The sequence below is a fragment of the Chenopodium album genome, chromosome 7 (assembly GCF_948465745.1).
Source record: "Chenopodium album chromosome 7, dcCheAlbu1.1, whole genome shotgun sequence".
Classification (NCBI taxonomy): Eukaryota; Viridiplantae; Streptophyta; class Magnoliopsida; order Caryophyllales; family Amaranthaceae; genus Chenopodium; species Chenopodium album.
Window position 1 is genome coordinate 3550994 of NC_137840.1, and position 16091 is coordinate 3567084.

Here is a 16091-nt window from a genome sequence, read left to right on the forward strand (position 1 = left end):
CAATTCTGTATACTTAGTGTTTTTACAAGCTAATATTTGCAAAACTTATAGATCCTTGAATTACTTATGAATGTCATTAATATTTGCTCATTTTAATTGTAGTTACCTCATTTTAAATGTTCTATTATACATATTTAGGTTTGCTCATTTTAATTTATTTGCTCATTTTGAATTTGATTGAAAATAAGAACATAATAACAACAAAGTTCAATTTGCTCATTTTTATATGACTTTGCTCATTCCATATCCACTTTGCTCATTTCATATCCACTTTGTTCTATTATACATATTTAGGTTTGCTCATTTTAATTTATTTGCTCATTTTGAATTTGATTGAAAATAAGAACATAAATAATTGATTCAATCACTATAAAGTTTAATTTGATATTATTAAAATCTCTATCAAATTAATCAAACCTAAATAATTGATTCAATTCAATCAAATAATTGATGCAATTAAACATTCAATTCGATTAATGTAATTCGAAAATTAACATGTAATTCAATTCGAAAATTAACATGCAATTCCAAATTTTTCAGAGATGTAAAATCAAAATATATTGAATATTCAGATTAACATGCAATTCAAAATTAAAATTACGAACAAACCTCAATGGTGGATGAAATTGCGACCGTTGAAATTTGCAAAAAGAAACCGTTGAAAATTGCAGAAAGAAACCGCTGAAATTTGCCGAAAGAAGAGCATACTCAGTGAATCGCCATTGATAAGTAAATCGCCATTGATGAGCTTTGAATTGCAGACATAATAGAGGGGAGAGATAAATTAGATGCTGAAAGTTAGCTTGTAGGCATGCTTATAATCTCAGCAGTTGGATTTCATCTAATCTAGCGGCTGAGATTTGTTCTCGCATAAGGTGTGGGTTCTCACATAAAGGGTGGTTCTCACCGGATCCCGACCCTATATATATATATATATATATATATATATATATATATATATATATATATATATATATATATATATATATATATATATATATATATATATATATATATATATATATATATATCAGCGGCGGACCCACGTGAGGACAAGGGGGGACCATTGTCCCCCACTTTTCAAAAAAAAAAATCAGAGAAATAAAAAAAAAAGGAAAAAAAATAAAAAAAAAAAAGAAAAAATCAGCAAATCAGCATCCCTGACAGAAAAACGTGGTTTAAGAAAGAATGAAAGAGAAAATTTTTCAGAAAAAAAGGGAGGAAAGAGAAAAGTTTTAAAATTGAAAAACCTAAGAGAGAAAGTAGATCGCCCCTTCGCCCACCACCGCAACAGCACGGTACCACCGAGTCATCGACCACCGGATTTCTCGCCGCAAAACCGCCACAGGCAGCGCCACTACCCGTCATTTCCGTCAAGCCGTCAACCCACTGAACCCAAGTCAGTTTTTTATTTTTATTTTTTTTTTATTATTATTATTTCCTAATTTTTATCTTAGATTATAAAAAATCAAAGAATTAGTTCATGAGTAATTGTGTTTATGTAAACATGTGTTTGAATTAATTTGTGATTTAGTTTATTTGTTATTAGTTTGTGAATTGAATTGTGAATTATTTGGTGAATATGGTGAATGGAAGATTGAAACTTTGAAAGTAGACAAGTAGTTTGTGAATTTAATTAATATGTAAATTAGTTTGTGACTTTAGTTTGTGATTTGGTTTTTTAATTTTTGAATGCTTATTGTTGAAAAGATGATTATTGAATATTGAAGCTTATTTTTTTTAAATGAATTAGGATATGTCAAAAATAAATTGAGAAATAGTATATTGTTTGATTACTTTTATAGAGAAAGAGTGTTTTTACAAGTACCCGATAAAGATATCATTGATCGATTTCAAAGAATGAAGATTCGGAGGATATTTTAGTAGTATGTAACCGAATTGTATTATTTAATGGATTTTGGGATTGTAACTTTTTAATTCTCGTATTAATCAAGTATGTACCCGAATTATTTGTATTGTGTACCCGTTTTTTTAAAAAACATGTTGATGTTAGTTGAATTATCGAAATTGTCCCCCCACTGTTAAATTATATATATATATATATATATATATATATATATATATATATATATATATATATATATATATATATATATATATATATATATATAGGGAGGCTCTCGTGAGAATTATTCTTATGTGAGAACACTCTTTATGTTCTAAATTTTTACTCGTATGTTCTAAATTTTAAATCTGATGTTCTAAACTTTTCCTTAGGTGTTCTAAATTAAATCAAATGTTCTAATTTAGTACTCTCATGTTCTAAACCATAAATTAGTTAAGTTTAATATCATGAATTTTAAATAAATTGTTCCAAAATTTTAACTTATATGTTCTAAATTTTAAAATGTGTGTTCTAAGATATTTAATTATATGTTCTAGATTTTAAAGCGTATGTTCTATTTTTTTACTCGTATGCTCTAAATTTTTTACTCACACTTTCTATATTCTATATCAGTTTGTTCTAAATTTTTATTCCCATGTTCATAATCTTAAATCAGATGTTCTAAATTTTTATTCCCATGTTCATAATCTTAAATCAGATGTTCTAAATTTTACTCATATGTTTAAATTTCATAAAGCAGTTTTTATAAATTTTGAATCACTTGTTCTAATTCTTAAATCAAATGTTCTAAACATATTACTCACATGATGTTCTAAATTATTACTCAGATGTTCTAAATTTTAATTTCAGACACATGTTTAAAACTTTTACTGACATGTTCTAAATTTAAAATCAGTTCTCATATAAGTATGAATTCTCACATATGAACCTATTCTCACCGGATCTCTCCCCTATATATATATATATATATATATATATATATATATATATAGGGGAAGGCTCTCGTGAGAAATTTTCTTATGTGAGAATTTTTCTTATGTGAGAACACTCTTTATGTTCTAAATTTTTACTCGCATGTTCTAAATTTTAAATCTGATGTTCTAAACTTTTCCTTAGGTATTCTAAATTAAATCAAATGTTCTAATTTAGTACTCACATGTTCTAAACCATAAATTAGTTAAGTTCGATGTCATAAATTTTAAATAACTTGTTCCAAAATTTTAACTTGTATGTTCTAAATTTTAAAACGTGTGTTTTTTAAAACGTGTGTTTTAAGATTTTTAATTATATGTTCCAGATTTTAAATTGTATGTTCTATTTTTTTACTCGTATGTTCTATTTTTTTACTCGTATGTTCTAAATTATTTACTCACACTTTCTATATTCTATATCAGTTTGTTCTAAATTTTTATTCACATGTTCATAATCTTAAATCATATGTCTAAATTTTACTCATATGTTTAAAATTTCATAAAGCAAATTTTATAAATTTTTAATCACTTGTTCTAATTCTTAAATCAGATGTTCTAAATATATTACTCACACAAATGTTCTAAATTATTACTCATATGTTCAAAATTTTAATTTGAGTCACATGTTCTAAATTTTAACTCGCATGTCCTAAATTTTAATTCACATGTTCTAAATTTTTACTCACATGTTCTAAATTTTAAATCAGTTCTCATATAAGTATGAATTCTCACATATGGACCTATTCTCACCGGATCCCTCCCCTATATATATATATATATATATATATATATATATATATATATTGTTAGAGGACCAACTTGCATCTTCATTTTCAAGCCCAAAGGGCCTTTCATGTGAGGGAGAGTGATAGAGTATAAAGCATACTCCTGGGCCTCAACCATCAGCTTAAGCTTTTGGTTGAGTTGGTTCTCTAACACACACACACACCCACACACCCACCCACCCTTAAATCAATCATAATCAAGAAAACAAAACCCCAAATTTACCCCTAAATCAATAAAAGATAATCGAAAAAAAACACACTCACATTTACCCCTAAATCAATAAAAGATAATCGAACAAAATCCCAATTTACAATCAGTCAAAATAAATCACACCAAACCCATATTTTACCGGATTTACCCATAATTCAACAATCAAAGTTAATCATACTAAACCCTACTATAGTCTTTGTGATCACCTATTTCATACGCACTTTATAATAGTATAATTATATATTACGACAAATAACCATGTTTATTTCTTCAAATTATAAACTATCAAAATTATAGTAAAAATTCCTTCAAAAAAAAAAAAAATAGTAAAATTATAGTAGTATGTAGTCACATGACAAGGGGGGTGGGGGCTAAATTTATACTTTTATTATTTAAAAGAAAATCCGGTGAAATCTCTGACATCGGGAAATCATTTATGTCATTTACCGCACCCAACCCCCAAAGTTTATGTTGTTTATTGCTCTACTTAAAGTTCGTGCTATTAAGCGCATTCAAGCAATAATTTGTACTATTTTAGCCAATTTTGCCTACAAATTAAAGTTTTGAATCGGATCACTTTTAAGTTGGGTTGAGTTTAATTGGTTTTTTGAAACACTTGTGATAGCCGGTGGACAAACTATTCTATTTCTATATATCGCACAAAACTACAAATATATTGTTATCTAAATGAAAGACTTGCTGTTGTGATTTAGTGACTGTCGTCTATTCTGTTTGGTCTTATTTATAAGATGCTTTCCAAAACATTTCTATCATGAGCATGTAACATAATAATGCATATTATTATTTTGATTAGTATTTATAGTTTTGATTGAAAAGATGAATGGTTGACATGTCTCAATCAACTTCAATTTTGGGGGTTAATAACAACAACTCCATTTAATATATGAGTTCCAATGCTTTAATGATATAACAACTCCATTTGCTATCACTTCCAAAGGTTACAGACTTGCATGATCCTTTGATCTGCTACAAGCCAGAAACTCAATGTAATGGACCCATGATTTTCAAATGATAATTTATTAATTACCCCTAAATAATTATTGTACTCAAACTAAAGCGTAAATTGGCTAAGTGAATATAGTAATCATATCAAGTCATAAAGATAAACATAAAAGGTTAACCATATACTCCCTTTGTTTCATAACCATCTTTTCAATTGAAATCTTGCACTATTTATAAGATGAGAGCACATTCTAAATAACTTTTAATACTACCTCCGGTCAAAATTACTCAAAACTTTGGGTATTATTTGTGAGATATAAAACATTCCAAAGTTGCGAGTAATTTGGACTGAAGGTAGTTTTTTTTTTTTTTTTTTTTTTTTTTTTTTTTTTTTTTTTTTTTCAAACAGATAGACCAGAGGTAGTATATAAAACATAACATAGTCAAGTTAGGTTTTGCTTCATTCGTCTCAATAAATAGTGAGTAATATTTAATTGTTATATATTTTTACTAATATGTACTCCGTATAAAGATATTTATAATACAGTCAAAGTATGTAATGTGTTGGCAAACGTGCCACGATCAAAGTAATATGTTAGCAAACTTGTATAGTCAACGTGTACACGTGTAGTCAAACTGGGATGATCATCTTAAAAGGAACATTTTCCTAAATAAATCAATACTTTACCTAGTCAACATGTCATTTTTGTAATATAATCTAATACTACGTATGTGAAACCTGCATAGTGAAAAGTTGCTGATTTATACGAAGTTACTGCTTAATTAACAGTTTTTGACTAACTCTCCTGTCATAAACTCAAATTTTAACCTACTTTTCACTAAATAAACTCTACAAAAATTAGTTACTACTTCCGTTACAGGTTATGTGCAACAATTTGAAATAAAACAGAGAGGGAAAATGTCTAATCGTTGCACATAACCTATAACGGAGGTAGTATAATTTTTTGTTTAAAAAGACACTAGTGTCTAGTTGTAAATGTTACTCATATAACAGAACGTTAAGAGCTTGAGATCGATTAAAACTCTTACAATTTTGTCCAACATCATTCATACATTATTTGAGTTTGTCATAGATCACAACATACAACAAATGGATAAAGAACTTCTTAATCCATCCATATTACACATCGAAGACATTTCCCTCCCATAAGCAATTCAAATGCTTTATTTATCTCGTCAAATTTCATCTCATGTGACACAAATTCATCAAGTCGAACTTCCTGCAAGAAAATAGGGCAAATTAAAATATGATTTGTAGAAACATTTATATAGTTATAGTACTACTATAAAACAGAGTACTAAAAATTACATATATCATTATTACCTTATAAAAAAACTCGTAAATTCCTAAGAATTGAAAATATAAAATACTAATTTAATCTTAACAAATTAACAATTTCACGAAAGTATAAAGCAAAATACCAAATGCTAACATGCAAATACCAATAATTATTTAATTCAAGTACTAAGAACTTACCTTGTCCAAATAACGTTTTACAAGGATAGGAACATCAGATTTTGCCTTAAGACCTCCATATATTGACCCTTTTATAGATTTACCGCTAAGCAGCACATCCATAGAAAGGAGGCTCAATTGTGCATCTGGCTTGTCCACTCCTAGCACAATCGTTTTTCCCCAACCCTGAAACATATAATCAATTAATACGATTTATACGACATGTATATAATTTTAATATTCTCTGCTTCAATTCCTCGAAATCACAATGCAAAATGTTGGAGTAATTGCGATTCTAGTAATGCAAATCGGAGATTTACCAAGTGAGTGTACGAGGAGTTAACGAGGGAGTGATATGTGCAAGCTAAAGATCTAGCGAAGGAGCTATAGCTCTAGCAAGGATAGATAGCTTTGGCAAGGCCGAGCTATAGCTCGGGTAATAGAGAGCTATAGCTCGCTGCTGCTCGTGGTCGCTGCAAGGCCGAGCTATAGCTCGGATACGAGAGAGCTATAGCTCGCTGGCCATGTGCTTGCGACAGGGGCGAGCGAGAGCTCGAGCGATAGCTCGCACACTAGCTCGCTGCCGTAGTTGCTCTCTGCTAGGCCGAGCGATAGCTCGCTCGACTGCGAGCGAGAGCTCGGTCGATCAGTTTGCTTTTGGGCGGTGGGCTTGCGTGGGCTAAAAGACCTAATTTCTTGGCTTGTTCTTTACTCCATTATATTCATATAAATACCCTCATACCCCAAAATCAACATACGTTAATTTCATTATTGAAAATACCCTAAACACAAAAACACAAACCTACCCTTTGAGATCTGAACAGTTCTTGAGCAATTCCAACCTTTGGTTCGGGTACACGAATTGCAAAGGTCGTTGTGTAAAACTTGGGGGGCGTGCGTCATCGGAAAATCTGTACCGGTGGTGGCGTATTTCGCTTCTAAGTCAGTGGGTTCCAAACCACGGCACAACAGAAGGAGGACAGGTCTATGTTTCGAGTATGGCGATCGAATTTGCTCCAAGGGAAGTTCTTGATTTGTCTATTATTATTCATGGAATCAACAGGTATTTTTCCAACAATTTAGAAGCGAAATAGTATTTAATTATACTGTTGATTTCTTGAATTTGAAGATTGTCTATATTTGACGATATTCAAGAACCCTAATTCATGAAGACTATAAAATTTGGTCAACGGAAAATTATTTGTGTATCTCCGGTATCGTGATGGAATTTATAATGGAAGTCCGATTCTATTTGTATAAAATTAGTTTTAATTAGAGACTCTTGCGATTAAGATCAAGACGGGTCATGCGTTTCTCAAAGATTTGATCTTGTGTTTGTTCGACGTAAATTTAAGGAAGTTTAATTCTTTATCATCTGAGACTACCAATCTAGTGGACTTTATGTCAGCATGAATTAAAAGGGAAAAACCGGAAATTTCCATTGAAGGGTCGGTGGAAGCGGTGCAATTCAAGGAGCTTATTATTTATTTGGTATTACCTAAAGTACGGTTGGAGTATCAAATCAAATGGCATTACATATGGCTTCGCTATTTAATTATAGCAAGGAATAAAATGGACTAGTGTCAGACATGTTATGATTGAAGAAATTTGTGAGTTCATGTGCTAATCAACAGATGCAATGGGTAATCTTGAGGAAGTCTGCGGGTAGCTTGTGCCAAGTTTGGTAGAGTGTGTAACAAGAAGTTTAAGATGTGTGGCCATGCGAGTAGCGGACACCAGTCAAGAGTGATCAATGTCACATAGATGTCGTAGGCCGTAAGGGTTGAACAAGCTAAGTTCCTTCTCAACTTATTTGATTACCTCATGTTAAGTTTCTAACTTTATATAATATGTTTATTATATGTGCCCCAAGTATGCATAATTTAATTATTATGATGTATTGTGTAGCAATGTGGGGGTGATTTGAGTTAGATTTTGTGACTAACTAGTAAGTTGGTTATACTCATGTGTGTGAGTATTTTTTAGGAGGAAGATTTCCATGAGTGATTCTTTTATCAATGGCTATTTGTTAGTTTTATGAGTTGCAAGTACCTTTCCTCAACTGTTTGTTTTATGCCTTGTTTTAATCATGTATGGTTATGGGCATTGTTATTTTCCTAGTTGATCAGGGATGTTATTTGTTCAATCTCTTGATAGTATCATGTTGAATTGTTTCCCTAATCTTGAAAAAAAAAAATTATTTATTGAGCATGGAGTATGTTGTGATAAGCTTGTGAGGTTCCTTGTTGGGATTTAGAATTATCCTTGTTAATTCTTGTGGTTATAGTTTAGCTTATCTTTTGATCTTGAAATGTCTATAACTCCTAGAGAACTAGCATTTGACTTTTCTTGTTGAAGGTCTAGAAGTGACCGGGTTTTCTCCATGCTTGATAGCAGAAGTGAAAGGTATGATTTGACAAGGACTAGTAAAGTTATACTAGTCTAAATGTTATGAACTCCACATGAGGTAAGAATAGAAAGTAAGTTTCTTTGTCTTAATTATAGCTTATATATTCTGTGATTTTGCTATGTGGGGTTAGCCTTATAGTTGTGTTGTTCACCCAAGTTGTAGTTGTCTTCCCTGAAACGTTGACAGGGTCAAGTTTTATTTTCACAAGGTGTATGATGTGAGGGTTTTCTAGCTATGAAGTTTATTCAGTAAAGTACATTTCATATGGCATGTGTGACCAGTATGTATATGTGTGGGTGACGTATAAGTTGAACTATGAGCTATGTATGTAAGTCTCTATGACTTTAATTTGACGGTTGATGTATGTGAAGTTTCTCAAGTACAATGTATATCATGTATTCACTTATTAACCTTGGTTGATCATGTCGATGCTTTTGTCTCTAAGCTTTAGTCTGGCCAAGTAGTTGAAGAGTGGATCAACTAAGGTAAGCATAATGATTAAGGCTTGAACTAGTTGAGTTCCGTCTTATGTTTACTTTCTTCTTGAAAGGTTTAGATGGATTGATTTCTTGGTATTCTAGTAATGGTGGATAGGAATCCGGAATCATATAAATAGACCATGTTAAATGTTACTTGAACTAGTTTTGAAGAGAAGAAGCATGTTAGTTTGAAAGTAAGCTCTTGTTGAGTTTTATGTGCTTGAGGTTTAGGTCTTGCCTTGCCATGATATGTCTTTCAGTTGTAAGTTTCTTTCAAAGAAATTGAAGGGTGTTTGTTTACATTGAAAGGAGGTTGAAGGTAAGATATTGTATTTTTCACAATATACATGTAAGTTTGGTATTGACCCAATTTTGTTACTCACCTGTGTTATGAGTTTGTCTGTTTTGCAGTAAGGTTGTGTAAGCTTCCTAGCATGATTGACTAATGATCATAGGGTTTGTTATTGATACAATCATATGAGACAACTCAAGGTATGAGGAATAACCTTCATATATTAAATTAACTTTTGTGGTTAATGTGGTGAGTGGACTAGACAAGTCATGTCGGGGTCAAGTGTCTTAATTTAATCTATGCCAAGATGAAAGTACGAAATGATGAGATGAGTGGTGAGATTCTGGATGGTAAGATCATTGAATCGACCAAGGTATGTATCGAACTCATTCTCACTATGTAGAGAATTTAATATGGTGAATATGTTGATCATGTTAAAAACAAGAGTTGTTGGGTGTGAATTAGCTTTGATGTTTGTTTCAATATGCTAATGATTTGCAAATATTTTGGTTTAACATTTTATTCTTGACATGATGTAGCTTTGCAGAAAGGAATTTGTTTGTTCACTTAATTTGTCTAGATAGCATTGTCCAATCGTTATTGGAGTTGGAGTGATGCAGTGGAAAAAGGTTAAGTAAACAAAAAAAAAAAAGATTATGATTACCCTGCCAGTGTATGTTTTACAGGTTGATGGGTTGTAATTTATTTGAGTTAATTGCAAAGCAAGTGTGACACACTATCCGGTAGGAAGCAAAGATCATTGCTATTTAGGGATGATAAGTGTCAAGAATATAAGTTATTGCAAAGTGAACTCTGGAAGTTTGTCCATTGTGGGGGCAAGTTGATCCTCATGTTCTCTACATTATTTTCTCAAGTGTCTTTGTGTGTGTTGTCAGGAACTACGAAGGTAGTGACCAAGTAAGACAGAGCTTGTGGAAATGGTACGGTATTCTGGTGAGAGTATGTAAAAGCAGGAAGAGTCAAGCAGTTCCTTAAAAAAAAAAATGGAGCACAAGTAAGTGCTTGATCGTATAAGGAAATGGTGTTTTAAAACTCCCATGTGGTTTTTCATTCCAGTGACGAAGTGTCAGATAATGAGTCTACGCAATTGAGGTGATTCAGAGACAGGCTGAATGTGGCTCTTAATGTCATTTGTCCAGATATTCTTTGAATAGGACTGATAATGATGCCGACGTAGAGGTTGAGCATACTCTTAATACCTTTATCCCGGTAATCAAGAGTGAGGAGTGATGGTGGTCTTAAGTGACCTGGACTGTCAGCTCTAAAACTGCTTGAGTAGGGAATGTGCAATGAAAGGTACCGAAGAGATAGGTTGAGCGTAGCTCTTAATGGCTCTAGCCCAGTCGCTCAAGAGTAGGGAGTTATAGTGATCTTAAGTGATCAGGAACTATTAGCCCAGATACTACTTGAGCAGGGACCGATAGAGACACCGAAGTGTTGAGTGCATCTTGCCCGAAAGCTCGTTGAGCTGCGGCTAGATGGTGCACTGTTGAGTGCATCTTGCCTGAAAGCTCGTTGAGCTGCGGCTAGATGGTGCACTATTGACTGATGGAGGTTGAACTTAAATGTTCTTAATGTTTAGTTCCATTGCATAAATAGTCCTTGGATTTGCAAGGTGCATGTGAAGGTTCACATGTCTGCATGAATAGTCCTTGGATTTGCTGGGAATGCTGAGAACACCTACGTGGGTACGAAGAGTGGCGCACTTCAAGGGAGGATTGGGCGTGATCCTTCTGAAGTACTCATGAGATCCCAAGTGTAGCCAAGATTTGCGGAATTGCTTAAGCTCTAAAGTCAAGGTTTGTGTTTACAAGGTCCCTTCCTCGCTCCTAGGAATTCAAATCTTAGGATATTCACTAGGGAAGTGTTGAAAACCTTGTGCACTAATGTGTTAGTTCAAATCTTCGGATACTAGCATTTAAGTACTAAGACTTTCATTTACTGTTCAGATTTCATGATCTCATGTCCGTTTTGCATTAGTGGGGGATTGTTGGAGTAATTGCGATTCTAGTAATGCAAATCGGAGATTTACCAAGTGAGTGTACGAGGAGTTAACGAGGGAGTGATATGTGCAAGCTAAAGATCTAGCGAAGGAGCTATAGCTCTAGCAAGGATAGATAGCTTTGGCAAGGCCGAGCTATAGCTCGGGTAATAGAGAGCTATAGCTCGCTGCTGCTCGTGGTCGCTGCAAGGCCGAGCTATAGCTCGGATACGAGAGAGCTATAGCTCGCTGGCCATGTGCTTGCGACAGGGGCGAGCGAGAGCTCGAGCGATAGCTCGCACACTAGCTCGCTGCCGTAGTTGCTCTCTGCTAGGCCGAGCGATAGCTCGCTCGACTGCGAGCGAGAGCTCGGTCGAACAGTTTGCTTTTGGGCGGTGGGCTTGCGTGGGCTAAAAGACCTAATTTCTTGGCTTGTTCTTTACTCCATTATATTCATATAAATACCCTCATACCCCAAAATCAACATACGTTAATTTCATTATTGAAAATACCCTAAACACAAAAACACAAACCTACCCTTTGAGATCTGAACAGTTCTTGAGCAATTCCAACCTTTGGTTCGGGTACACGAATTGCAAAGGTCGTTGTGTAAAACTTGGGGGGCGTGCGTCATCGGAAAATCTGTACCGGTGGTGGCGTATTTCGCTTCTAAGTCAGTGGGTTCCAAACCACGGCACAACAGAAGGAGGACAGGTCTATGTTTCGAGTATGGCGATCGAATTTGCTCCAAGGGAAGTTCTTGATTTGTCTATTATTATTCATGGAATCAACAGGTATTTTTCCAACACAAAACACGCGCACACAATTCTCTAAGATTATATATAGGATGATTCGTGCCATATAGCTTGTACACGTACAATATTGCACATGTATACTTGAACTTGTTATATTAAGGGTAAGAAAGAAGTAAATGGAAGAAGAAAAACCTTTCGGCATGAAGCATAAGCTTCTTGTACCAAAGTTACATTTCCTACACATTCAAAACAATAATCAGCACCTCCATCTGTCATCTCACATACAATCTGCTCAACACATGAAAGGCAACCATTACATCCAGGTTTAAACAACGGCGAAATGCCAAGAATAACTACTGTGTATTGTATTCCCAAACTTGGCTGTGTTAGATAAAGGAAAGAACCAAGACCTGGCTAACAGTCTTATTATCCTCACAATTGTTCGGGTTGATAAAGTCTGTAACTCCAAACTTTTTACCTGAAGCAACATATAAAAGGATTATCAAAATCATACTAACTACATAATTTATGTCATGGGATGGAAAACCAAGTAGATTTGAGATTAAAATTATACTGTATTATACCAAATTCGAATCTTTCTGGGTTTATATCTACTGCTATTATCTTAGTTGCTCCACAAAGCCTTGCTCCCTCGGCCACCTTGCGCCCAAAAACAGCATACACATGTGTCATTGTTCATAATAATTTACAGAAGCACAAAAAAGTTCTACAAATTAACCAAAGCTACACAAAATCACACAAATTTTGCATAGCATGAAGCAATGATGTACCCCTAGTCCAATAGCTCCAATGCCGAATATAGCAACTGTTGATCCTGGTTTGACATTGGCAGCTCGCCAAGCAGCACCTATCCCTAAAACAAACGACATTATTCAAGCTAAACCAGTTTAGAATGATCTGAGTAACAAAAATGTATCAGTGGCATGTATGATATCATACTTAACAAAAATTAGTCTCTTCTTCATATGTTATACAGGTAGTAAAACATGTCGTTATACACACACACATATATATAGTATGTGGCAAAGAATAAAGATATTACCAGTGGAAACTCCACAACTTAGAAGACATGCCCTATTGGGAGGAATGGATGGGTCAATCTTAGTGAGATGAGCAACGTCGACAACAGTATACTGGCTAAAGCTTGAAACTGACAAGAAATGAAACAGAGTTTCCCCCTTCAAATCAGTGAATCTGCTGCTATCTTCCCTAGGCATCCACGGGGAGATCTTGAATGGCAGCTTCGAACACAAGTTACTCTCGCTGGACTTGCAGTCATTGCAATCACCACAATCTGCTATGAAAACTGGTAGCACATAATCACCTTCCACCACTTCATCTACTCCCTCTCCTACACTTTCTACGATCCTACAGCCGATTACTTAGTAAGTCCTTGTTAATACATGTCATTTATTAGTCCAATCGATGTTTAGTGCTGGACTAAACCACGCACGCACACACACACAATCTCAAATATTATAAGCCAGAGATATAAGCATAAAAAAAAGGTTAATCATCAGCCATTGACAATATAAGTGAGAATTGATCCAAAAAATAAATACTGAGAAAAAGTTATAGTTACAAGTAGTTACCCAACAGCCTCATGGCCAAAGATTCTTGGATAGCATCCAGGAAAATCCTGTTAAAGAAAACACAACAAAATTAGCTTAGATCAAAGTAAGGTAGTCTAGTAGTCACTCTTAATGGCAGGCCAAATCGGATCTTAATTAGCCACAATATTTTTCATATATTGGTATCCTGGTTAACAAGAATTGTCCCAACCCTTAAAAATGTCTCTAATAGCTACGGAAATTGCTCAATCTATCACATTATTTCTAATGAGGAAGTCACAGTTAATCAATTTGATAAACAAAAATGGTAAATAAAACAACATATATGCCCAGTCATCATGACATATTTTCATAAATATATCAACAATAGTGAGACCATATTTACTAAAAAATTGTTGATTTATTTACAATTTTGCCATATTGATAAACTTGTATTTTCTCATTTCTAATGGTTTCCATTACAATTCCATCTCTTATTTTTCCAAAAAAAATATATTACTAACCATACCCTTTCACATATTATTTTATTCTTCTGCCTAAAATTATGTGTCCAACTGTATGGAGCACTTAAAAAAAAAAAAAAAAAAAGTATTTTCATCATATAACCCTGAATTGTTTATTTACCAAAAAAGCACTATATACCCTTAGTGACATGCATATATTAGCTTAGTTAATTTTAAAGGTTAATTATGCCTAGAAATCACCCTAACTTCTCCCCCCACACCTGAAACCAAGTATCCTCCCTTCCCCTTACCCACCCTAGATGTCCTTTCCCCACCCCTAAAACCAATCATTCAAGCATAGTTGTAGAGATCTGGCGTGGTTTCAAGGGTTGGGCTAGGGAGAAGAGTGGTTTCGGTGGCAAGGGAAGGGATTTGGGATGATTTAGTGGCTTAATTAACCAAACTCCACTCATCTTGTAGTCATTGCATATGTGGTGCGTTATTATAAAAACTCATAGGCATATGTTGTATTTTAAAAAGTCTAGTTTTATACGAGGAACAAACTGAAAATTTAGGAGTACATGGTGAAATAAACATTAAAAAAAACGGAAGGAGTGCTAAAATATATATTTTGCATGTTGCATCATATGACTCGTAAAATTCTCACATAAAGTGGGCCTATGGTGCAAATAAAAGGAAACACAGCGAGTTATAAAGCATATTGAATAAATTTTGCAATTACAAACAAAAAATTTTGCTGGGAAGTGTGCTTACTTTTAATTTCCAGAAGGTGATGTCGCTATAACAGAGTGAAGTGCAAATGATCTTGATCCGAACTTCATGAGCTTTTGGTGGAGCCACTATCACCTCCTCTATCACTAGTGGTTGTCCTGCTTCTCTAGCAATAGCAGCTGCATCATTTTAATTGTTTAGACACTGACCCATAAGGTATACGCGCTCTAACCATAATAACTAATCACGTTTATATTTTATAGTACTCCTTATATGTCAACTATATATTCAAACATAACAGTGTATTCTTTTCGTTAAAAAAAAAAAAAAAAAAAAAAAAAAAGAGTATATTCTCTCTCTCTCTCTCTCTCTTTTTTTTTTTTTTTTTTTTTTTTTTTTTTTTTTTTAATTTCTATTTTCTTTTTTCGGCTAGGTGAAGGACCTTAAACATGCTTTAACCCTCACGGTTTTTTTGGTTGAGTATTTGCAAGAAAGCCATAAAGGTAAAAAGATCCTCAACCAAAGCACCCTCACTTGCAAAATTGCAACCCAAAAAATAAGATGTCGTACCAAGTGAGCCGAGCGTTGCTTGATGAACAGAGGAAGTATTAGATTAAAGACAATACATAAATTAAGTACCATACCTTTGCAATGAAGAGGCTTGCCTGCGGTGATGCGTTTGGGGGTGTTTACATCTGCCATATGGTTCTCTTTTGCTATGTTTTCAGTAATCAACTAATAATTCACACTTAGTGGAATTTGGTATTACAATGAAAAGATGGATAAGGAATATATATGAATATATGATAGCAAAGAAATTTTGGTTCTACTTTCAATAAGAAAATTCTAAAGTGGAAATTTTGGTTCTACTTTTGAATAAGAAAATTCCAAAGTCTAATGTCACATGCTCAATACTGACTTTGAGACCTATACGCACAAGTAGTGCACAAGTAGCCAAAATGAGAAAATGACTCTCAAGACATACTAGAACTCCTTTGACAGAAGTTCCAATAATTAGTTGTTGTCTTGTTGATTGCCAAACTACTTTCATTGAGGCTGGAAAATAACAATTGGACCCTACTCATCGGAATCAGTTGCCGGAAAATGAAATA

General features: G+C 33.7%; 1 protein-coding gene across 1 annotated transcript; it reads right to left on the reverse strand.

Annotated features, from left to right (window-relative positions):
• Nucleotides 1-5906: 5906 nt before the first annotated feature.
• Nucleotides 5907-15845, reverse strand: LOC145638823 (alcohol dehydrogenase-like 7). Its single transcript, XM_081689863.1, has 10 exons — nucleotides 15624-15845; nucleotides 15022-15158; nucleotides 13826-13872; nucleotides 13276-13601; nucleotides 13004-13086; nucleotides 12797-12872; nucleotides 12623-12690; nucleotides 12405-12500; nucleotides 6296-6460; nucleotides 5907-6038 (listed from the first exon to the last, which is right to left on the reverse strand). The coding sequence occupies exons 1-10, from the start codon at nucleotides 15679-15681 to the stop codon at nucleotides 5925-5927; spliced, it is 1170 nt and encodes a 389-aa protein (XP_081545989.1). The 5' UTR covers nucleotides 15682-15845; the 3' UTR covers nucleotides 5907-5924.
• Nucleotides 15846-16091: the final 246 nt, after the last annotated feature.